General features: G+C 43.5%; 1 protein-coding gene across 1 annotated transcript; it reads right to left on the bottom strand.

Annotated features, from left to right (window-relative positions):
• On the bottom strand, positions 1–25,448 carry LOC136563011 (organic cation/carnitine transporter 2-like). The gene is made up of 10 exons (XM_066560148.1): positions 24,992–25,448; positions 16,446–16,549; positions 13,427–13,581; positions 11,886–12,057; positions 10,812–10,938; positions 7,096–7,196; positions 4,032–4,246; positions 2,596–2,778; positions 1,995–2,130; positions 1–1,444 (listed from the first exon to the last, which is right to left on the bottom strand). Exons 1-10 carry the CDS (start codon positions 25,382–25,384, stop codon positions 1,357–1,359), a joined length of 1,674 nt encoding a protein of 557 aa, XP_066416245.1. The 5' UTR covers positions 25,385–25,448; the 3' UTR covers positions 1–1,356.
• Between the last annotated feature and the right edge of the window lie 657 nt (positions 25,449–26,105).

Genomic DNA, 26,105 nt, shown 5'->3' with positions numbered 1-26,105 from the left:
TTCAGGCTACAAAGGTTTAGGTTGTTTATTATTATTGTCTTAATTTAACAAGACAGAACAAAACACAAGTGCCATGAGAGAGAAACCTTTCACCACTCACATCTGTCACACTGTAACCAGCATAGCACAAATGAGACTGTGTACATATATATTGTGTATTTAAAGAAACACAGGTAATGCCAAACTTCCATAACACAAGGAACAGTTTCTTGGCAGACTGACAACAAGATCTGTGGGTTTGTTGGGTTTTTTTAAACAATTTAAAAGCAATTCACTGATTACATAAGTTAAGTGAAACTTAGAATGACCAGACCTCACAGCAATCATATAGTTGACACTTGAAGATGGAGAATCAGGGTCAGAGATATATTCTGAGTTTTGTTCTCAGTACATTCTACCAGGAGGTCACTGCAGTGGCATGATTAACATAAAAATTTACAACTAAATATATTAATTGTGTGCATGTGTACATGAGTGGGAAAAACACAGAACAAAGACAGGATAATTGTTTCCATCATCCAAATTGCACAGAAAACATTAAAACAATTTATACAAAAAACTTTCACCACACATTGAAAAGGGAGAATGCCAAACTAACACCACTCCCTCTACACACAGGTGAAACCATTTGCATTATTTAGAATCCAGCCTGAAAAAAGGCCATATCCAAGGTCAGATGTAAACAACTTCACCAAGAAGGTACAGTTGAAATCCAGCATTGGAATCAAGTGAATTTTGTGAACAAAATTTCAGTGCTAAATACTTTGTGCAAGACAATCCTTTCAGTCTATGCTGAGTTAAAACATAACAGGTTAGAATTAATTCTCAAAATCTTTCTTTGCATCTTTCTCAATTTGGTAACAAATTCAGCATATGCAAAGTCATTTGAGTAAGATCACGTTGTCATAAACCTTCATTACAATAAATAAGTTTCCTGTCCACAAACAGAAGTCAAGGAACCAAAAGCAATGAGCAACTTTTCCAGGCCATTTTTACCTCTTGATGTAAGCATTAGCTCTGGAGGAGGTTCTCTGAAGAAGCCAGGCACATTGCCAGCCCTTGAACTCATTTTCAAGTATCTTTCAGCTGAACTATATGTGTAAAGTTACAAAAGACTGATCAGATTCTGCTCCATGGTACTACTGCATGAACTCAACCATGGCTGAAAAATCTCATTGAAGCCTACAAAGTATTTATGTTCATATAAAAAGAGAATGTAGGGAACATGGTGTTTAAATTAATAAATAAGGTTCAAATTACAGAAAACAAAGTGTTGTCACTAGCCCTTTCTAGGATAAATTTTAGAAGAAAAGTCCATTTAACTTTCAGTCCACCAGGAAATACATAGGAGTTCCATCAAAAAGCTGTGCTTTTAAAAATCTCTGGATTTTCTTCTTCCTCCTTGGGATCCCTTGTGCTACTAGATGGAGGCCTGTATTCCAACCTAAATGAAGAAAGAAAAAATAAAGTAACTTTAAAAACAGATGAGAGAACTTAGAAAAAAAAAACTGAGTCGTGTCTGAAAGAACACAGCCTCCTAATTTTAATATCCTGTTGACTTCATGTGAAAAGGTCCCTTTCTTACACCACATCTGTGCTCATGTGTCATCTTCAATCAGAGCCATGGCAAAAGGCCAAATGCTCTCAGTGCCTTTTAGATCAGCTGAACTAAACTGGAAGAGTTCAGCTCTTCCCCAGCACTTAGGAGACTTTCAGGACCTACTACATGTCCCTATACATTGATAAAACAGCACACTTTCAATAAAAGTACATCTGAGGAATGCCTTTTAAGTCATCAGAGTCAAATGATAAATTTGGAGCTGAGAGATGTACACATGAACATTTACACTTGGGAAGAGGGACTAAGACTTCAGCTAAGCTTTTGTATTTTCAACAGAGAGCTGCCTTTGCTACCAAAACCAGCCTCTCCCTCTGACCATACCTAGGCAAAACCAATCCTCAGAGCAGAGGATGTTAAAGCAGGTGGCACTTACCCTTTGACCCTCAGCATTTGATCAATGGTGTCAGGAAGAGGCATACCATAGCTTTCAGGCAGGAACAGTGTGAGAATTCCTGACAGCACAGTCAGGCTCCCCATCAGGATGTAAGGCAAAAATCGATCATAGGCACCTATGTAAAACACAAAAAAAGAAAAGAAAGAAACAAAACAAATTAAAAAAAAGCTGCATCAGCTCTAAGTTTCTGGTAATTGAGAGATGCTGTGGATGCCCCACCCCTGAAGTGCTCAAGACCAGGTTGGACAGGGCATGGGGCAGCCTGGTCTGGTGGAAGTGTCCCTGCCCATGGCAGGGAGGTGGAATGCAATGAGACTTAAGGTTCCTTCCAACCCAATCCATTCTGTGGTTCTGTGGTAATGTTTGTACCAAGGTTCAGGGCTTTACCTGTGTAAGTTTGTGCTTTCAGTAGAAACAAAACCATTCAACCCCCATGACAGCCTGACTTTCAAAGTTATGTTGTTATAACTGTGGTTGTAGGAACTCAAGGCAGTGGGAATAAATAGCTGTAAGGAGTGTCCTTATTGAGGCAAGAGAATTGAGTCTCTGGAGCATCTCTCCAGCAGCCCAGGTAACTCACCAAGGTAAACAAAGTAAGGTGAGAGGATGCTGCCCAGTCTGGAGGCCATGGAACTTGCTCCAACTCCCATGTTTCTTACTACTGTTGGGTAGAGCTCAGCCGTGTAAACATAAACCATTGAGAAGGCAGAGGTGATTCCAAACTTGCCCAACATCACCAGCAGAATAGACAGCACACTGAGATCTGAAAGCCAAACACAGTCAGGACTTAGGCTCCTGCAATTCACTGTATCCTTTAACTCCTTTGTGTTTGTGTAACTCCTGCCTAATTAACTCCAATATCTGCTTTTTTTCCCTGTAATATCCACAAACATAAGCAATGTTCTTTTTAAATGTTTTCTTTTTTAAATTACTAGAAGTCAACGCTTCCATTTTCTCTTGAGAACAGGGCTTCCTGCCAAGTGAAAAACAAGGAGAACAGAGTCAGAACTGCTGAGATCCTCTCAGGTTTCAGGGGCCAGACTTCTGCTATTGCAAAAAAATGCCATATATCCCTTTTTAATGAAGTGAACAAAGTAAAACATTTGAAACAAATAATTTTATTTTATGTTTCCTAAAAAACTGGGTTTTCATTAACATTCTTAGCTACATTATTAGTTTCATTAACACTCTTAGCTATAATAATTTAATTATAGGAAGTTGGGTTGACTTAACTGGGACAGTTAAGATTTGGAAATCAAAACAGATCATATCAGTGTCCAATTAACTCAAAGAACAGGAGAAAAAAACCACCAAACCTGAGAATGCAGCACACATATTACCTGCATAAAATAAGCAAGGCAGTTCTTGCCCATTCTCTTTTGTATATCTTTGATTTTTAAATGAGTCCTAGGCAACACTACTTCCCCTTATATTCAATATTGTTATCAGTAATGACTCCATAGCCCTATTAATCTAACTGGACTAAAGATATGTATGGTTTGAGATCCAATAAATGATCCAATAAATGTTGCTTGGCCTTCCTTCCCAGTAGCTCCACATTATTTTAACTATCAACACTAATTCAGTACAAACATCTCTGCTTATCAAAAATACTTCCACAATGACTCCATTAAACAAGCTCTAAAGTCAACAACTTTGGGAAGTGAGTTCTGCAGCCCCTTGGTAACTTCCTCTTACCAAATTACCAAATTCTGGTGGGTCTAGTCCTGGTTTTACACCTGGGCCTTACCAGGACACCCTGCCAGAGATGGAGCTTAGAGGCAAAATTGGACTACAATTCTAGTCCCAACAGATCCCAAAGGCAATGACCCACCTTTCACACTGAGTCTGAATGTCCTGCTGTGGCACTTACTGAGAGCCAAGGAGGAGGGGCAAAGATAGGACACGAGTGTCTGCATTGAGTCCCCTCAGGACACTTTTCCTCCACATCTACCCCGTGCAAGGTACTGCACCTCACCTATCATAGATATGTGAGATCAACTAATGATTCCATACGTGAGGGCACCAGCTGAATGAAGAGAAGAACACAGCCTCCCAAGAATAACGCAGCAGCCATTGAGTACCGTCGGGGCAGGTTGCGCAGCAGCAGCCACGAGATGATGTAGGCTGGCACTTCAATCACTGCTGACAGGAAGCAGTTCACATACACGTCTCCATGCAAGTTAGGTGTGTCAAGAGAAAGTCCAAAATAGCCAACTGAGATTATCATCCTGAAAGAAACAATAGCAGGGTCAAACAAATCTCTCTTCTTCCTCAGGTTGCCATGAACCTCTTCCACATTTCCATCAAGCACAGAAATGGCTGTGTAGGGTAAATTCAGGATCTGGCAGACTTGTTCGTTTCTGAAGCAGCTAAAGTGCTGACTTCAGAAACAGCAAGTCAACAATTAAACCATGCAGATGCTTTTGATCTTTCAGACTGCTCTTGAATTCAAAGAAGAAAATATATTACCCTGGGAAGAAAGCAATGATCATTCACACTGCAGTAATGCAATAGTTGCCATTACTATTGTTTATAGCCTTAACCTGAAAGTCTGAGCTACTGAAATTTACTGCTTCTGAGGCTTACAGCAGCTTTCCTTTATGTTTACCAGGGAGCTCTGGGTGGAGAGCATTGTTTCTGGGTCATTATGCTCCATGCTTTCTGTGTAAAGTCAGAGGGGAGGAGAATGGCATCCTGGCAGGCCCAAGCAGCCCGTGATTTTCTCTGCCATGCCCCAAGCTGGCTGGGCAGCTTCCAAATGACAATGGCATGCCTGGCTGCCTGGGCTGGTCAGTGCATCAGGACAGAGACTGGTGGCTGGAACACTGCCATCTTAATTTTGTGCCAGATGACAGCTGGCTTCCATGTAATCCAGAGAAATACACAGCTGGCCTTGGAGACAAACTCTGTCCTGTCTTGGGAAATGCTGGGTAGAGAGGGGTAAGCTTTACCAACAAGTATAACGTGGTTAATAAGGAAATAATGGGCAGTGGATCAGGACATGTCCAGGTGCAAACATGAGGCACAGAACACTGGACACTTCATCTCCACCAGCATCTACCTTGTAACAGAACCTGGAGCAAAACCACTGCACAGCGCCAAGTGCACCACTGAAAAAAGATGAGCTCTTCCTCCTCCTCACTGAATATTGGAAAAGCCTTCATGGTGTTTTCTTAAAAGTTGCTTAAAATAAAGCTGCTTAGTGTACCTGGGAAGCATGAAGTGACACAGCTGAGAGTTACCTCCTGCTGCTGTGGTGCCCTGTCCTAAGCCATTCTTCTCAAAAGTAGTTCTGCAGTGTTTTTCACACCCTGTGTTCCTTGGAGTTATTTTTATATACAAACTGTAATGCTGGAACTCCCTTTTGGTAGCAGATTGCCTCAGCTCATTACATTGGCAAACCTTAATATAGTTATATATTTTGTAGAAAAACTTCAGTGGTATTTACACATCCTAGGGTGCCAAGAAGCCAAACTTCTTCATCCCTGGTGCAAACCCTGCAAAGGGAATAGTTTAAGGGCCTGTTACTTAGTCAAAATTAACAAAGCACTCAGCACTATGTAAAGCTGATAATATTGCTTCTTTTATAGCCCTTTTTGGTGAGAACTTTTAATTAATGACACAGAATATATCATCAGTGTACCATGGGCTGGAAAACTATGTGCTGTGAGGAAGCACAAGATATTATGTCTTTATATATTAGGAAATTAAATTAAAGGAGATTAGGTCACTGACATATAAATTAGAATAGTGAAAAATTGCCCAGCTTAACCAAATATTTTTCTGCAAGAGGAGGTAAGAGTGTGCAAGTCAACTGTACCTCCTTGACTCTTCTTGCCTATCATAAAACTTGATTTTTGATGTGGTAAAAAGCCCTTCAGAATGGGTTACTGAATCCATTCGAATGGATTACATACTGTCATGTCAGTGCTTCTCTCAGTTGCTTCATCCTCCCAGAAATGCTGTTCCAACAGGTTTTGCCTTTGATTTCTACAACCACACACCCAAAGCTGGCTGTGCCCAGGAGCTACTGCCCCACATCAAGCAGATGAGGAGTAGGACAGTCTCACCTCCAATCAAACATGGGAGTCAGTGACTGGACTTGGGCAGGAAGACATTATATAGGCACCTTACTGACATTTCTCCAAGGAACCAACATTACCCTTCTTTTCAAGCTGTTTTTTTTTTTGCACAAGTTCCCTTCTCAGTGTGTTTATGGCCTGGCCTTGTGCTTGGTTATGGGCCAGAGAATCTGGCTTAAATATAAGCCAATTCATCCTTTGCCCTAAGATGCCACATCATCTTGTATGTGCTGGCAGGTCAGTGGACTGAACTCTGAGGCTGTGCCTCACTAAGGAACAGGAACATTGTCCAAAAAGACAGCATAGAAACTTAGTTGGCTCCCAAGCACTTAAGGGACCTTCTTGGTTTGGTCATTAGGTACATGCACTAATTAAACCTCACTTGTACAGCCTCTGGCAGGTTTTCAGTTACTCTCTCTGTTTACAGCTTTATTGAGATTTCTGGTAAGGAAATCACCATTTAATCAAATTGAGCATGAAGCATGGCTTCAGCTAATGAGAACCAAGCTGAAGATGACAAGTAGACAAAGCAGATATCAGGAAAATATAGGGAAATCTCAGATGAGAACTTAAAAGGCATCATTATCCCTTTAAGAGCCAATACAAAAGAAATGGAAAGAGTCTCCCCTTTTTCAGGCATCACGTTCAGATCCCTGGGCAGAAGTTCTCTGACTGGGGGTAGGGTATGACTCATTCCCCTAAAAAGATTTTGTTACAGTCAGAAGAGCATTCCCCAAGGCCCAGAATCAGGCAGCATTCCCACACATCCACTGCCAGCTGTTTGGATTCTTGCTCAGTTCAGGATAAGCCTGACTGTTCAGAAAGGAACACCAACCCAGATGTGTTTCTACACTGCCACCAAAATGAAGAACCTATGTAACCAGAATTTTGTTGTTTTAGCCAGCTAGTCATTGATTTTTGAGTTGGTTTTGTCTGTATCTCTTCAGAATATCTTAGTATTTAAAGTTACATACTCCTAAATCACACTTGCTTACCAAAGAAGCACTGACATAATTGTGATAGTTAGGATATTTCGAGTTCTCATTAGATCCAAAATGGTGTATGTCTGTTGCTTCTGGGAATTCACATCTTGTAGCTGTAAAAGAGCAAACAACAAAACATGGGAACTTTTAACTTCCTGCAAAAATAATGATTATGAAACTAAGTCCTACCACCAACTTATACCTCAGTCTTTTGATCTACTGAAAGAACTTTGTAACAAAACACATGTAAGAGCCAAACTTGTGAAAGTAGAAGCTCCTCTCTAATTTAAAGTCACTTAAAATTTAGACTGAAACTCTTAACTCTCGTGACCAGTGACAGGACTCAAGGAAACTGCATGAAGCTGAGTCAGGGAATGTTTATCAGAAAGAGTGTGGCTGGGCACTGGAACAGGCTCCCCAGGAAATGGTCACAGCACCAAGGCTGACAGAGCCCAGGAAGCACTTGGACAATGCTCTCAGGCACTCTCAGGTGTGACTCTTGGGGTGTCTTGTGCAGGCCCAGGAGTTGGACTCGATGATCTGTGTGGGTCCCTTCCAGCTCAGCACATTCTGTAGTAATGATTTTCTTTGAGGCTTCACAAAACAACTGCTTTTTGTTACTTGAATTAGCAACAGCAATAATTCACGATTTATATGTCACTACTGGAAGGGTTCTTACATCCAGTTTTGAGCACTGCATCTGGAGAATCAACTGCACTCAGACTAGAAGAGAGTAACAAGGATGGTGAGACATTTGAAAAAAAGTAGAGGGTTTCTTTAGCCTAAGGGCCAGAAGACCAAGGACATCTGGAAAGACACAGCATAGTCTTCAAATATGAGGAAAACAAAGTGATAAACTGTCCATTGCAGACACAGCAACAATTAACAAGATTTGCTGCAATAAATTGTAGCCAATGACTTCTCAAGCTGGACCTAAGAGTAACGTATTTAAACTGAGACAAACTGGCTAATGAGCTGAAGAGTGCCCATCATTATCTAGTCTGTTTTTGAGATTATCTTCTAAGAATGTAAACAAAAAGACAACAATCTTCTCCTTTCCCCATTAAACTTTCCAGCCTCTCAACATAAAATCACTTCCATGTAAACAATGCAAGGGTATTCATCCACAAAGTATGAGAACAAGTTCTGTGCTTGGTAAGACGGTAAAAAAGAATTTTTTTTTTTATTAGGACTTTATTTAGACTCCCAAAGAGGAGGACCGAGAAAAAGATTTTTCAAAATATAGAAAAGGTGATTTAAGAGGACAAAATCCATTGATTAAAACTATCAGCTCTGATAAAGCAACTTTGAGTTTCTCAAACCTCTGCAGTAACATGAAAATTCTTTCCAAGTGACAGTTGGTTCTGAAGATCTGGATAATGAAATAGCAGTCTGGTACACACCAACTTTCTGTGTATTTGCTTTCATCAATCCCATTTTCTACAAAAGCCAAACTGTCCTTTACCTTTGTTAGCTTTCACTCTGCCTGAAGCCAAACTTATATCACACAAACTGTAGTCACTTCACAGCTCATAGCCCTTTCTCATAAATCACATGATCTTTCCACATGCCACTACTTGTTGCCAAGAAACAAGGAAAAAAAAAAAAGAAGAAACAAGCAAACCATAAAACAAAACCAGGAAGAGAAATATGCAGTCAATTAGTCTGTTGATGAGAAAAAGGGTCCTTGCCTTTTAAGAGCTGGATAAGCAGACAACATAATCTTTACCAGGACAGGCTCAAACAAGAAGCTATGAGAGAAGGGCAGGGAAACGAAAATGATTAAACTTATAATCTAAACATTTCTATCCTTTCTTAACCAACCAGGCCCTGTTTGTGCTCCACTGCTGGTTTGTGATTCATCACCTGCTGGACCTCAACTGGCTTGAAATCTCTGGAGTCAAAATTCTGCAGTTGCTGCTCTCCAGCTGCACAGGCTCGAGGGACTCTCCAGTCATAAGCTCGGGTGGCTCCTCCATCCCAAACACACATTCCAAATGAGGAAGGCAAAGGCCAGCCAGATTTCTGAGAACCTCTCTGCAGCATAAACATGCTTACTAAACCCTCAAGAGGCTGTAAGCCTTCTGCTTTCCAGCTCTCAGATAGCAGACATAAGAAAGCATAAACACACCACTGATGCAGAGGAGTTCTGCACTGATCTTTTGGCCACAATGTTACTTTTACCTTAGAAAGGAAAGAGATGGACAGGAATTCTCCATGTTCATCAAGCTCATTTTCCTTTGATGGTCAGAAAGTTAGTATGTTTTTGAAAGCTGATGTGCTAATGTCTCTAAATGCACACCACATTCTCCAGCCCACCCTGCTGCAACATCAGCATTTCTACTTGTCGAGCATTTCCTGGAATAAAATCCCTATTTTTGCCCCTGCCTTCTGCTCCTTCACTATCCAACCCCATTCAGAGACAGAAAACCCATCAGTGTTTCTTTCCAAGAACAAGAGAGAAGATTCCAGAAACAGTGATCTTAGGCAGATGTTGGGGCCAGAGTTTATTTTCTATTCTCCTGCTGCAGTGCTGGCAATAGATGAGTTCTCATGGCCACGGCATGAGAAAGAAGAAGAAGAAAAAGGAAAATATGTATTCTAACAAAGATCCAGAGGAAAAGGTATCAGAAGGAGTGTGTTTTCTTGGCATTCTTCTTCTGTTCCAGTAAGGCCAGGATGTTTGCCCTACTATCTCCTAATAAGTCTGCACAAACAGCTTTGTCTGTACTCTGCTAACTTCAACACAAGGGAAGCTGTTTCAAAAGCCAACAAGTATATTATACTCATTATATACATTATATGTATTTTCACTTAAAGGACTGTCAATTGTCAGCCTGCAACTGCCCAGACAGATTCTGTCGAGGTGCCCATTCTCCTGGAATATACAAACAGTTTGTCTGTCTTGACTTTCTGAGGTCATGTTTGAATGTCTATGGAACTGCTTCTGCACCTTAAAGGTACCCTTCAGCTTAGACAAAGGGAAGATTTCCAGAGAAAACAGGAGCATGTAGGAAGAAAGATATGGGAAAGATATCTGTCACTACTTCATCTGAAAGGGGCTCAAATTTTGCTTTCTCTAACGTGGATTAGAATCCTAATATGCCCTTATGGATTTCAGAAGTGCCGAAGGAATTAGCAGTGACTCAGAAAAAAGGCCATCCAAACATTCCAAGTATGGGATTAATTTAAGAAATTCAGAAATGTGAACACACAAGCAGCATGCTGTAGAGGTTAAGAAACATTTCTTTAGAGGCTAACACATATAAAATCACTAACTGTAAATTCTGTAACTGAAGTTGAGTATGAACTAGAATAACAATCTTTCCGATGTCACTGGTCAGGATTAGCCCTGTGTCATACAGAGTTATTTTACAGACTGAATTAACACAGAATCTGTTTGGTGCAAATATTTAGATCACTAAGCAATAGGCACCTCAAATTCATTATCCTCCCCTGAAAAATAGAGCCAAAAAGGAAAAAAGGCAGCTGTAAACTGGATGAAAAAGATGTTTGCATTAGAATGCACGTTGGCATTCCTGTGGGAATGGGACCACAAAGGCTTTGCAATGAAGGGAAAGGGTATTGTGCTTTTCGGCATAAAACAATGATCTTTCACCCACTTGAGAAGCACAGAATGCAGTGCAGGCATAACTCCATTCATCTGTATGGAATTAATTGCTTTATGTAAAGTCCAGCAAACAACTGGACTGCTAAACAAGACTTACCTCACTAGGGTCAAATATTACATCAGGGGCTGTAATGCCATTGGTTTTTGCAGCTTTTCGGATGATGTCTTCTGCCTCCTGAAACCTCCCCATGGAGATCAACCACCGTGGAGACTCTGGAATGATCCTGCAGAGAAGGTTCACAATAATAAGCCTGCATTTCCACAGAAAGAGCTGCTGAAGGGACCAACACATTGTTCCAGGCAGGAAGATCTCTAAACATGCCACATCTTGCAGGAATTAGTGCAGTGACAACAGAAATCAGATTTACAAGATCTGACTGGTGTAAGGAACAAGACCAGACTAATATGCCCTTATGGATTTCAGAAGTGCTGAAGGAATTAACAGTGACTCAGAAAAAAGAGCAATCCAAACATTCCAAGTATGGGATTAATTTAAGAAATTCAGAAATGTGAACACACAAGCAGCACGCTGTAGGTTAAGAAACATATCCTTAGATGCCAACACATATAAAATTAGTAACTGTAAATTCTGTGACAAAAAGGCAAATCAGAGAGCAGAATTCCCCAGTCATTGGATTGCACTAGAACCGAGATGGAAGCACAAACACAGCTGCCACTGTAAGTGAAGCAACACCACCACCACGTGGAATATTTCAGCTTTACATGCCACTCATACGTAGTATTTTAACAGCTACACAAAAAACACAGAAGTGCCACAGCTGTGCAAGTACTGTTTTGTAGTTTGTCATATCTGTGTCACCCTACCACTGCCCAGAACATCTGGTTTTTCCTTCTGCCCTTAGTTCACACCTATACTTAAAAGCCTGTGGATTTCAGTTGGTGCAGAAGTCCGAGTTTCATTGACCTTTTTTTGCTTTCTTTGCATGTGCAACACTTAATTTTACAGAAGCCTACAGAACATGAAGAGCAGGTTTTTCAGGCATCAGTCAGATCACATACAACACCACAGACCGACAGCTAAACAGCTGGGACAGTAAAGGACACAACATCTATCCTTCACCTACCCATTCCTAAATTTCATTAGCTTCATCATCTTAAAAACCTGCAGACAGGACCTTCTAAAGACTAAAGCCTTGTGAGTTGTACTCACCACCAGAGTGGGATGCAGAGCAGGCCGGGCAGGGTGAGCGCCAGCAGCAGCATCCGCCAGTCTCGGAGGAAGAACGCGAACAGGGGCAGCAGCATGTAACCAAAGGCATAAAAAATGCACACACCCAGCGTGCAGAACAGCACTCTGACTGACTTGCCAAGGATTTCTGTGCCTGTTCAAAACAGCAGAGGGATTATTAGATTTTCACTTAATAGCAACCAAGTCACTAAATAAAAATACTCCTAGCAATTGGCTTTGAAGTACACTGCACTGCAGAGTTGCAGGATGTAGCACTTTGTCGTCTAGCTGGAGGCACCACAGAGTTGCTTCATGCTGTGATCCTGCACCAATGGAGGTAATTATATGTGTAAAAGAATGAGAACTGGGCCACACAGTGTTTCTGTAGCTCAATATGTAGCTCACATTTCTGTAATTTTATCTTTTTAGAATCTCACATTTTACCTGAGGAGCTTAAATCACCTGACATTTTCAACAGTTAAATGTAGCTTGATGTCCAGAATCCTCTCCAGCTTATGAAGAGTGACCAGGTTCTTTAAAGAATAATTCAAAGGTGCCTCAAGTAAGTTCCCAACCTGTATTACCTTCTAAAAGACTATTTAGATTATATAAAAGCCAAAATCCTCACTGTCTTTTGGGATAGACATATGGAATTCATGTTGGTCACAAAGACCACGCTACTGCCAGGGGAATTAAATGCATGAACAGAGGTCCAGTGCCCTCCTCTGAAATGTTTTGGCACCTGCAAATCAAGAGACAGAGAAAAAAAATACAATCTTTCTTGTTTCCATGGAAATCAAAGAAGATGCCAGCAGTTGCAGCAGGCTATATGCAGTAAGGTTATCTAAGCACTGCTTTCACCCCTGAACTGACCGTCCTTGGCACAGAAATAATTTCTTGCCACCATTTGGTACTTTGGACAGTGAGGTCACTGTACATGATTTTTTTTTTTTAAATCTTGGATTCATGAGGTAATTCACATCCCCATAATTAAATATGGTCTTAGTTAGCTTGAAAGTATACAAAGCAGAAGTCATGACAACATTTAAATTTTTACTATAGGCTGTTTAAAGAATACTTTATAAAAATTACTCTACCTATCTTGGTTCTTTTGCAACTTTTAAATGAAACAGGTATTTAGGCTCGAAATGGAATCAGAAATCCCAGAAAAATCATCGAATCATGGAATGGTTTGGGTTGGAAGGGACCTTAAAGATCATCTAGCTCCAATCACCAAGAAATCATGTCTCACATGTATTATCTCTCCCACTAGAAGATGGACTTTATTTCAAATAGTTTCTGGGGTTTTGCCTCTTTTAGGATAGCAAACCATAGAAATAATTCAAATTGCACCTCTATCAGCTGGAAGCTTCCAAGGAGAAGAGAAGTTATTCATGCATGGTGAGGCCACACTCTTAACAGTGTTGCTTGGCAAAACAAATCAACCCTAAGTCAGTACTGAAAAGGAGCAGGAAAAGCACATGATGAAAGGACACATGCAGTGACCAGCAGAACTTTCATACCAAGAACAAATGCTGCCACGTAGTTAGATATCTGTCCCATGCCAACCAGCACAAACAACACTGAAAACATCTCCCAGCTGGTAGAGAAGACCTGTATGAAACTGAAGCCAGTCTGCATTGCCAGAGTTGCAAACAGCACATTCTTCCTGCCAAACCTTCCATGGACAGATTAAAAAAAGAAAGAGAAGGGAAAAAAATATGATTAAACAACATCATGAACGAAATCTACAGAAATAGAAAAATAAAATTACTTACATGCATAGTTAAGGAGATACAAAACTTCTGCAAAAAGCAGAGGTTCAGGAAATGCAACACAGGCACAACTATTCTAAACACATTAAAAACATCACTGGCAAAGAGAAATTAATATTCTAAGGGCTGCCTAGTTCAGTCATCTTCAAGTATGTGCTGGAACACCATTCCTTTCTTACTGACTGGAAACAAAGCATCAGGAACAAGTTACTTAAAGTGCAAGAGTATCCAATGCTTCTGCTCCTCCAAGGAGCACATGGTCCCTGACAGATGAACAGGTTAAAAAAAGAAGAAGAAGAAGAAAGGCTTCTGGAAGAGAGGTAAAACTCAGGTTTGGAAGATGCTATTGGCAGTCAGTGATCCCGTGCCACAATCTTCATTCTCTTTGGTTTAAATAGGAACAAAATTAAGGGGTTCTAGAAGACCTCCTGATGAAGTACTAACAAAACCCCAAAAAGCAAGGAGAAAAGAAATTAAACTAAACTCAACCTGTCAAGCTGCTGTAAGAGTGGTTGCTGCTGTCCTGGCCCAGGCAGCCCCACACTGCTGGGACAGGGTGTGCTAAGTGCAGGTTTCACAGCTCCAAAGTCCACATTGAGCTGCAGGTCTATAGCTGGTGTCACGGGCATTACACAAAGAACTGTTACTTGAAACCCCCAAATATTCTGTCAACCTTCATGTCTCAGGCTCACTGCAGTGCAGAACACTGCAGGCAGCTTTGCTGGAGCATCCTTCTCATGGACAGAGGGAGCTCCTGACCCTGAGCTTGGTGTCCCTCAGTGGCTACAAGTCACTGGATGGGCTGCAGGGATGGATGGATGGATGGATGGATGGATGGATGGATGGATGGATGGATGGATGGATGGATGGATGGATGGATGGATGGATGGATGGGCTGCAGGGAGAGATGGGCTGCAGGGATGGATGGATGGATGGATGGATGGATGGATGGATGGATGGATGGATGGATGGATGGATGGATGGATGGATGGATGGATGGGCTGCAGGGAGAGATGGGCTGCAGGGATGGATGGATGGATGGATGGATGGATGGATGGATGGATGGATGGATGGATGGATGGATGGATGGATGGATGGATGGATGGATGGATGGGCTGCAGGGATTGCCTGCAGGGATGGGCTCCATACCTGCACCTGGTAAGGATCTGTGCCACCAGGGGAAGGAGCTGCAGGAGACTGCCAGGAGTGTGAAGGAAGGAAGCTCATGGATTCTGGCATCAGAACAGCTCCTGCTTCACCTGCTGGGTAGTGACCATGGGAGACACTCAGGGATCCTTGTAGCAGACAAGGAGCTCTTTGGAGGGAAGCACCTGAACCTTCTGAAGCAACAGCATCACCAGGAAAAGGTGGGGAGAGACTCAGGGAAGAGGGGAATCACCCCTCATGTGGGAGGCCATGGAGCTGGGCCTGGGGATGAGTGACAAGCCAGCTGAGATCATGGGCTGGGATTAGCAGGGAGGACAATAAGGGTGCTGGGTGTCTGCTGCAGCCACCTGCTGAGAAAAAAGCAAACAGGACCTGCTGCAGGGCACCACAGGAAACCTCTCATGTCCAAAGGCACTGCCCACCACAAGGGCTTTGAACACTCCAGGACACAACCCAAGAGGCTTCCAGAGCTCATTAGTGGTGACTTCCTAACAGAGAAGGCTGAGGAGGTGACAAAGGGACACTGCTGGACCTCAAACAAGGCTGCACTGATGGGGGTGTGGAGGCTGGCAGCAGCCTGTGGGCTCTGCAGGGGGAAAGAGCAGGACTGGGAGGGCAGGTACCAGGCAGAAGGCAGGATCACAGAGAGAGCAAACACTGGCCTGCCCAGTGGCCTGCCCCATTTTTTTGGACAAAAAACATAACATATAGCTTTGGAGAGAAGTACAGGAGGCCTGGTTAATTTTTAAAGATCATTCTTTCTAAGCTTGAGATTAGTCCATCCTGATAGGCAGCTATGAAAAGGCCCTAAATGATGCCAGAAGATTTGTGGCATGGAGATTATGTTTCAGTGAAACAGAAACTTTTCAAGTACCAGCAAATTAGGGAACCACATATTGTTCTCAGGGAATGAGAAAGACAGCACACAATGCACAGCAAATCCCAGGGAGAGAAACAGAAAAACTGAGCTTTACAAAATACAAATAACTGTTGGCATCACAGAAATTAATGGTGTCTTTTTTTTTTAATGGAAGATGCTATTGGCAGTCAGTGATCCCAGTTTCAAATGATAAACAAGAAAGACTTGCTTCTCTGGAGTACAGCTGAACAGCATTTATGCTTCCACAAATACAGATCATTGGACTTAAATGCTGTATTTGATTATGAGAAAGAGCAGCTTTGGTGTATAGAAAGAAAAATCCCAGTTTAAACTAAAAAAAAAAACCAAAAACAACAAACAAACGAACAAGTGTCAGGGATCCCTCTGAACATAGTCCAAAGTAAATAGAAGAGAATGTCATTGATCAGATTTTTCCAGACAAAACTCATCTCCAACACCTGTTTTCTGGCATAAAAAAACAGTTTGCTGTAGAGTGACTTTGTTGCAAGAACAAGCAGATGTAGATAACACTTACAAACAATCTTTGTAACATTCTGTTCTAGCTCAGCACATTTCTCTACCCACTCTGTGTACACTCAGGTTAGACAGTCACAGAACAGACATGTTAGTAGTTGCAGGACACTAGCAGGAAAGCTGATATTAAAGAAATGCCTACAAATGAGCATCAAAGAGACAGCAGCTCTGGTGTATATACTTTACTTGTCTGAGAGCTGTCCTGAGATGAAAGATCCCAGCAGGACACCCACAAAGAACAGGGAGGTGCTCAGGGGTCCCTTCCAGTCGTTGTCACATACGAGATTCCACTGCAGGGAGAGAGAATTGGAAAGTCTTTTAATAAACAGGATTTCCCCTCCCTCCTAAACTCTGCTCAGCTGGCTTTGGAAGGAATGAGAACAGAATTACAGAATAGTTTGGGCTGTAAGGGGCCTTAAGGACCATCTCATTCCAACCCCCTGCCATGGCCAAGGATACCTTCCAGGCTGCTCCAAGCCTCATCCAGCCTGGCCTTGAGCACTGCCAGGGATCCAGGGGCAGCCACAGCTGCTCTGGCAACCTGTGCCAGGGCCTCACCACCCTCACAGGGAAGAATTTCCTCCTAATATCCAATATAACCCTGGCCTCTGTCAGTGTGAAGCCATTCCCCCTTGGCTTGTCACTGCATGACCTTGTAAATAGTTTCTAAACTTGATTTCCCTGCATATAGTAATGTTTCCCATTAAAAATTCACATTCCTAATTTAAGAACAATAGAACTATAGAAACAACAATACCTTTTTATTACATTTTAATATGGTTTTGAGAGACAGGAGATGGCTCATTCTTCCCTGGCAATCTAACTAACCTCAATTAGAATCTTTAAAATACAAATTGAAATATACACCCAACAAACAAAGATTTCCAAGATTAAAACAAAAATGAAGAATAAAAGGAAATATTTTTTAAATAAAGTCTTCAATATTTTTCAAGATCCTACCCAGTTCAGTCAGATGTTTTTGAAACAGCAATCGTGTTATTTTTCCATCTACATAAACAACTATTATTAAAAGACTCTTAGTTCTATTTTGGTTTTCTGGGGGAAAAAATGTGTAAATATTAGAAGAAAGGACGAAACCCAGCAGGGATTCCTCATCCCCTCCTTCATAGCTATGTTCTGACCAGAGGACATAAAACCAGTTTCCCAGAGCTCTCCCAGTACCTGCTGCCAGAGGGCAGGTGCTGCAGCCCTGCAGGACAGGAACTGAGAGGCAACAGATGTGAGACCAAACCCTCCTGAGCATAGTTATTCAAACAGCTCCTTCAAGCCCCCTTCTGATGTCTTAGCAATGGAAAATTTTAGGTTTTAACCTGTATTAAAAAGGCCAAAATGAAAATATTCACCCTGACCTGAATAATTAATCCTCTTTGTTCCCCAGTTACAAATAATTGAGTATATTTTTTTTTCAATTCATTGAAGGGAACACCCTTCCATGCTTTGATCTGCTCCCTGATAAACACACAGCAGTTGCTGTGTGTTCCAGCTCCCACACGTGGGAATGCTCCTGTTTCACTGTCTGCCAGCCCCATCTCCTCAGCACCAAGCCTTTGACTCCAGGAATCTCACAGCCCTCAGCCTGTTAACAGTCACACCAGAACCACATCCTAGTCCATGGTTTAAGGCTGGAGGATCACTTAAAACTATGCACAGGATGAACAACACCAGCAATGGCCTTCCACTGCCAGATTCCTGTGTCAAAATGCAACGGAGCCATCGCTTATTTCATGGAATAGCATCCAGTTTTGAATTAGAACTGGGAACTGTTCCAGAGATGAATTATGGTCATTCACACAGGCTACACTCTCATCAGCTGTCTAACTCTAGCTGTCAGCCCTTACATTACCTTATATTTATAAGACAGTCATCGTAATTATTATTTTTAAGGTCAATATTCACCTTTTTCCAATTTGTAACTGTATTCAGGTCATTTCATAACCCCGCCATTGATAAATCTGTTTGTGGTTTTATGTCTGAAAATTCTCTCCTTCTATCAGATTTCATAAGCTCAACATGTCCTCCCCAGGCCTCTCCAGCCTCACAGCACCTGGAGCTCAGGTACCAGCACTCCAGGCAGTGCTCCAGCAGATCCCACCACCACCATCCATTAGGCATCACTACAGAAGTTCCTTCCAGAGCTGTGGCTTTCCAGTGTGTTAATAAATGCATCCCACTCATGGTAAGGAATTGAACTTACTACAGTTATCAACATCATTTAGATTGTGAACTATAATTAACATTCATAGTGAAATCTGTATTATTCAACAAAAGCTATACTTCATTATAGATCAAAGAAAGCTTGAGCCTGTCATGACCACAGAGGCTAAGCCAGCTAAGAAACTTCAGTAAAATATACCTGGCAACTGGGAAATACCAGCAAATGATTGTTATCAAATTTGTAATTTATACAGGCCAAAGGTCTCAGTGGTTATCATATGCCTTTATATGATAACACCTACCATCACCTGTTTGAGAAACAAACACCACAAATACAAATCCTGCTGTTTAAAGACTTGCCTACTCATAAGAAGTTATCTTTGCATCAACTCCTGCAGTCAGACATCCTCAATAACAGAACTAAAACCTGTCTTGGTTATTAGTCTGTCATTACTAAATAGATCATTACTTTCCAGCTGATCACCCTGTGCCTGTGAGTCCACCACCTCCTTTCATCTGTCCTACACCCTGCACTTTGGCACAAGGCTTGAACAACACTTGGATTTCCAAACACTGGCACGTTTGTGTCCTATAACAAACATTTCCTTCAGATCACTGAGGTGGAGACCTTTCTTGAAAAAGTTCACGGTATTAAAATGTTTAGCACAGCTCTGCCAAAACCTTCTTGCACTGGCAGGTGGAAACATACTGGGCATTCAAATGTGGCAATGATTACCAGCTTGTTTTTCTGGCCTCCCTGTAAAGCACAGTGAGGAGCTGTCATGCTGAAGACCACTTGAACCAGGCATCAAAGTGAACTTCAACATCAAATTTCCAAAGTAGAACTACCTTGGTTGTACAATACCAGTTGTTTACAGACTCCACAGAAGCACAATAATTAGAACAAAGGGATTTTAAGGTCTGTCACCCTTTGCCCCAGTAAATAAATGTCAAAGTCTTCAACTCATTAATGACACACCTATAAGATCTATTATACTGCTTGTCAGTGATGATGGCATCATCCTTCCAGAATCATTTTGCAACCATACCCTTCCCTCAACTGCACATTGTCCAAGAGGAAGTCACCAAGGCAACCCTGCTAGATCAGCATGGCAAAGAGCAAGTGTCCCAGGAGTAGTTACTAATCAACCCCTGCTGCTGGTCGTGCTGTTTGGACACAGAATACCGTGACCTAGTGCTCTAAAACCATGTGCTATTTTCACTTCTTAGTAGCTAGTATCTAGTTCTTTTGAACTAGCCTGCTAGCTGTAACAGCCTTTGCCCCAGTGAACAAGATAAGGTTAACCTTGGCAAGGTATCTGGGCTTCAAACACAAGAAAAACATTTCCACTCTGTTTTCGAAGAGCAGCTGCTCAGCACTGGTACCCAACAGAACACAGCATTCCTGATCTATTTTGTTATAACTTTAGGACATCCTCTGTTGCAGTTTAAACTTGTCTTCTTACTCATCTTACAGATATTTTGTGATTTTTCTACTTCCCAGGCAATTCCTCAGGCTGGGGTGATGTCTGCCAGCAGCCTCACACCCAGCACAATGCTCACTTGTGTGCTGGGACTGAGCTGTGCTCATGCACCTCTGTAAGCAGATCCCTGGCTGATGGCAGTGCTGGTGAGGACAGCTGGGAACAGGGGATGGGGAGAAGAGGACAGGCTGTGGAGATGGCCAGGGATGTGGACAGCTTGGGTCAGAAGGAAGGGGGAGCAAAAAGGAGAGGGACTGAAGCAGTTGATTCTCAAGCCCAGGTCTGGGGCCCGAGTATCAAACAGTCCCAGGCACTTACAGCCATCACTCACACACCTCTCTAGGAGAGCACGTTCCAAGTTCTGTTTGATCTCTTACATGCCAGCTGCCTGGAACCATGTCTCCAAGTCCCTTGCTAGAAAGGCAAGGCCAGTGACAAAACTGAGAAGAAAAAAAACTCTATAAATTACTCCATCAGATCTCCTCCCTCCCACAAACTCAAGACCGTTCCCTAGTACCACTTCAAGAGCCCAAAACAAAGCTGGACTGTGACAAATACAAACCTTCAAGAGCCTCATCTGCTTATACTCCTGTCCTACAAGGAAATGCCTTATAGACAAAACAATTTTTACAGCTACAAGATACTGTGTCTTCACATTCCTTTATTTTTTAAAACTCTTTTCCTGTCTTGCTCAGAATAACATGCATAATTGAAAAATTAAGAGGCCAGTTCCAAGTATTAATATTTTCTTTTCAAAAATCAAGACTTTTTGAAGCTGGCCCAGTACCCTGTATTCCCTCCTTCCACTTGCTTCTCTCAGCAAGTAGAGGCAGATTCTTCAAAAATTCTCAGTCACACAACCAAGTACTAACAACCTTTGATGCTGAATCTGATTTTGTTTATATCCATACAAGTATTCTCTGCTTACTTGAAAGCTGTGTTATTAAATACCCTTTCCTCTAAAACCACATTTGTATATTCCAAATACTTAAAAGGTCTAGATGTTACATTGAAACTTATTATCTAAAGCAAACAGAAGTCTGTGTCTACAAATACGCATTCTGCTTAATTTTCCCTCCTCTAGTTGTTTTACATTTTTGCAGCAATAAAGCTTGCATAGAACAGGAAGGAAATTGCCAAATATTTTACAATTCCAGAGCAGAAATGGAACTGTTCCCCATACATCACATTTTTGAGATGGCTGGAGAAAAAGGAAACAGGGCACTGCCATCACCTGAGGTGAGTTTGAATTTAAAAGTAAAGGCAACATGAAGGGAATTTTACTTTGTCACTAACTGTCCACAGTGCCTCTAAAAGAGCACTGTTTCCATTTAACAATATCAACTGTAGGCCTATTATTCTTTAACAATATTGATCTTACTTTATGTTGTGATGTCAGAAACAGCTGTACTTTGTACAATTTCAAACACTACTGCATGATGTGCTTTTTAAATCACACCTTGAAAAACCCAGCATTTTACAAACACTTTTGTATATCTGTCAGATATTTGTATTTACTTATTAAATGAAACCCAGACTTTCTTTTCCTTCTTCTGACAAGACCAGCAATACTAAGCTTTTGCAAAGCTGCAAAAAGCTTTTTCAGCTCCCGTGGCTGCAAAGTTATGAGTATGAACTTCAGCCACAGCGATAAGGAGACATTAACCTACAATAATAAAAAAGAAACACCTGTTTTAAAAGATGTTAAATAATGGAGGTGACTAACATTAATGAAGAGTTGAGTGAGAGCTGATCCTGGATGACACAGGGGTGATTTAAATTCAGCTGCTGGCCCCACTCCTGCAGCAGCCTGCTCTAGAGGAAGGTGTCCCTGCCCATGCCAGCAGGGGTGGAAGAAGATGTCTTTAAGGTCCCTCCCAGCCCAAACCATTCTATGATTCTATGACTCTATAAATTACAATGTCTCGCAGAAGCCTGTGTTTTTATTTTGGCAAAGTGAAACAATACATCCCTCTGCCTTCCAGCAGGTGAACATAGAAACCTCTGGATGAGCAGCTGTGCCCCAGAGCCCATTAGTGTCCTGCACATGTCACTGCTGCAGCCTCCCCTTGCTTCTTGAAGCCCTGGCATAACCCACTCATCTCCAGGGACTGTGGTGTGACAGCACAGCAGGGCATTGGATCCCTGGGGTGTACAGAATGGAAACCTCTGGGCCCTCATCTCTGCCCAGAACTTTCTCTGAACAGCCACACAGGAAGGAGCACAGCCCTGCACCTGACCAGCCTCCAGACACCTGGCAAGTCCCACCATGTGCATCCTTCCCCTGCAAAAGCCAACAGGCCCTAAAGTTTGCCCATAGCAAAACAGACACAAAGCATGCAAATCTGGCATACACCACCTGCATTGATTTCAAACTGATGAACAAGACAACACCTTTTTGGAAGCTGAGGATGAATAAGTGCATCCAAAATTCAGCATCTGTTTATGGTTCACTGTTTAAGAATTACTCTTGTGTGAACTAAAATGTTCTGACTGATGTATCATCTAACACCTCATTATATCATATTTCTAGTGCACTCATGCCCTTAACTCCACTGCTCAATTCTACTCCTGGTATAGCCCCATAACAGCCATGACTGGCAGAAGTTAATCTTTTCCCTTAATTACTCCTGGTTTAGTCCTTTTACTACCATATATGAACTTTTACTACTCCTACATTCATTTTTTTACAGGACTTATGGAGGAATTAGAATGACACGGTTTCTTGAGCCAAAATAAAGCCCTTCTTATGCCCTGAGCTACAGCATTTCAAAAAGTAAAAGACAGAAAGGGATTTTGTTACACCAGAGCTGGTTAAATACTGCAGACTGGCTAATAACAACCTTCTGTTGTTAGTCTGTGAGAAAATAAAGTCTCTCTTTAAGTGGGAGAGAACTGAATGTTTTAAGTCTCCCCTGAAAAGCAGAACCATAAACAAGGTTTCTCTAAAGTCATGAGAGATTCAGCAAAAACCTTTCTTAAAAAAAAAAAAGTCCCCTTCCCCCTCCCAGTGTCAGCTATGGAAATCTGGGACAAAGGTCCTCATGATTATTCAACAAGTTAGAGATATGCAACTAAACACAAGATTAGTTAATCATGAAAGCAGTACCACCAGGCCAAGAAATTAAACAAGTTAAACACTGAAAACCTGTAAGTGTGTGAAAGGCCACAGCTCTTGCAAAACTCCCTCAGAAGCATTAATATTAGATGAGAAAAAAAAAAATACTGCCTCAGTGCATGATGCCTGGGCAGACAAACATTGCCTCCCACGGACATGGGACATCTGCCAAGTCACACAGACGAGGAGCCAGGGCTGGGGAGTCTCAGCACTATGTGAGCAGCTCCCTTTTCTTATAGATTGTAAAACTCCTGGACAATACTCCAATAGCTCAAGGCATTTTAATTAACATCAAGCCAAAGCTGAGTGAAGCTCTAAAGACAAGGCAGCACATCTAAGCCAGGGTAACCATCTTAGCACAGCACTCAAACAACAGCCATGTGCCCCCCTGTGAAAGGCTTGCCCACGAAGATGCCAACTGCCTTACACTGCCCTGAGAGCACTCAGCCTTTCACAACAGTGCATTCAGCAAGCACTGGAGCTGAGACATTCCCAGCAGCTTTCCTCTCCAGTAAGACAGCAATTCTTTAGATGAGGCAATGCCTTGCACTTGTCAGAATCATTCAAACCCTTGACTGAGCTTTCTACAACTCCTGTGTCCCCATTTCTAATCCTCCCTTGTGCTGCCATGGCTCCTCTTCCATGTTCTCCAGGTCACCTTAGTCCTCTGTGTCCAGATCAGTTTATGGACATTTAGTACCCACACCCATCACTACCCAAACAGTGATCACAATCCAGTTTGCAAAACAAGAAATGACGGCAGATTTTTTATGGAGCTCCAGCTCCATGAAACTCATGTTCAGGCAATGGGACTGTACAAACTTTGTAAGCCTTCTGAAAAAGGCCTATACTTGTATTGAAATTCAAGTATTCCTCAAAAGTACTTCTCAAAATCCATTTCCTTGCTTCTGAAGTCAACCTGCCCCTGTGGGTTTGGACAGCTTTCTTGTGAAAGCAGTGACAGTCAGCACAGCTTCACCTTTGGTAGGCTGCCCACACCCCAGACCTGACTCAAGCGTTGTACACCTGCACAAACACAAACATGACCTGTCCCAGCACGTGAGCACAGGGACACAGCAGAGGCACTGTGGGCACACAGCAAAGTTCAGGGTCCTTTGAATAAAGCATCAAACCAGGCCTCCCCAACCCGTGTATCTTGCACAACTCAGGATGACTCCAGCCAGTGAGAGTGGTGACACACTGGCACAGGCTGCCCAGAGGAGCTATGAATGCCCCATCCCTACCAGTGCTCAAGGCAAGGATGAACAGGGCTTGGAACTACCTGGTCTAGTGGAAGGTGTTCCTGCCCATGCCAGGGAGTTGGAACTGGATGTTCCTTAAGGCCCCTTCCAACACAAACCACCCTGTGATTCCATGAGTTCTACCACCTTTATTTTTTAAAGAAAGAAAACAAACACTGTTGATGTTCAAAGAGACATCTCTGTCACACCAAGCAAGCTGAAGCCAGTGCTGACCCTGCTCCAGCCCCTTGCACAGATACCTGATGAACCAAGAAGCATTTGCACAGTGTGACCAGTCTCGCTGGTAAGGAAACAGGCTGTACTTGGAAGCTCATTATAGAAACAATGTTAAGGGATTGGAATGGACCTTATAAAGATCATCTAGTCCCTGCCATGGACAAGGATACCTCCCACCAGACCAGGTTGCTCAAAGCCTTATCCAACCTGGCCTTTTAACATTGGGGATCCACAACCTCCCTGGACAACCTGTTCCAGCGTCTCACCACCCTCACTATAAAAGTTTCCTTCCTCGTTCTTATGCAAATGAAAGTGAACAGAAGACCTCAAAATAAACTCGGCGTGGTGGGTTTAGCAGCAGATCAATGTGCCGGCAGACAGCCCAGAAGGCGGCGGAGCTGCACGGGCACTGCGATAACCCCGCGGCTCTCCGCGGCACCCGGGGCTGCCCGGCATTCCCCTCCCGCTCCCGCGCACCTCGGTGACGATGGTGGAGCGATAGACATCGCGGCTGTACTCCCAGCCGTCCAGGCACGGCTCCTGCTCCAGCGCCTCCAGCTCCACGTCGGAGCCGGGTCGCAGCCCCAGCGCCGAGAAGTTGGCGAGCGCGGCCAGGCGGTAGCGGCGGCAGCGGCTCGGCACCGCCTGCCCGTCCCGCAGCTCCAGCGGGATGCTGGCGTTGCGCCACTCGCCGCTCAGGTTGGCCCCGCGGGGCACGACGCACCGGTGCTCGGGCGTGCCGGCCAGGAACACGATGGAGAGGCCGTTGAAGCCATTGGGAATGATGCTGGCGCTGAGCAGAAAGAAGACGAGGCGCTGGAAGCGGCCCCATTCGCCCAGGAAGGCGGTGGCCGCGTCGTAGTCGCGCATGGCGCGGCCGAGCTGCGGCCCCCAGTCCCGCGGCTCGGTGTGGCGCGGGCAGGAAGCGGCTCGGCCGCGCAGCCCCGCGCCATGGGCCGGCCTGGGGGTGGGGTTTGCCCGAGGCCGCGCAGGTGGAGCCGGCCCGGCGGAGGCGGGCCCGGGGCGCTCCGCCCGGAGGCGCGGCGGGGGCTCGGCCGGGCCGGGGCAGGCGGAGCCGCCTCAGGCGGGCCGAGCGCGGCTCTGAGGCGGGGGTGCCGCACGCGGCGGCCTCGCGCCCTGCCCGCTGCTCCCGGGCCTCCGCTCCGGGCCTGGGGCCGCCTTCCTGCTCCCGCCCGGCCCAGGGCTGGGGGACAGGGCCCCTGCCCTTCGTGACTTGTGGTCAGAAACGGCCATTCATACAGGCGTCGGAACTCGAATTTACTGCCCAAAGAATTCAAAAAACAGGCTGGAGATGAATTCTAGTCAATGAGGTGGGATAGGACCCCGCAGATCATTGCGTCCAACCTCTGACCGAACAGCATCTTGTACCTTCCATCGTGTCACCGAGCGCCACGTCCCATCTTCCCTTAAACACCTCCAGGAACCCGCACTCCAGCACCCCCCGGGCCGCCCCTTCCCACCGAATGGCGACCGGGCTGTGACTGGGCTGCTGCAGCCCCTAAGGCACCCTGTGAACCTGCCTGGGCGTCTGCCATAAAACCTCATGGGATCAGGCCAGGAGCCTTCATGG

The sequence above is a fragment of the Molothrus aeneus genome, chromosome 15 (genome assembly GCF_037042795.1).
Source record: "Molothrus aeneus isolate 106 chromosome 15, BPBGC_Maene_1.0, whole genome shotgun sequence".
Lineage (NCBI taxonomy): Eukaryota > Metazoa > Chordata > Aves > Passeriformes > Icteridae > Molothrus > Molothrus aeneus.
This window is presented reverse-complemented; position numbering and strand designations above follow the sequence as displayed.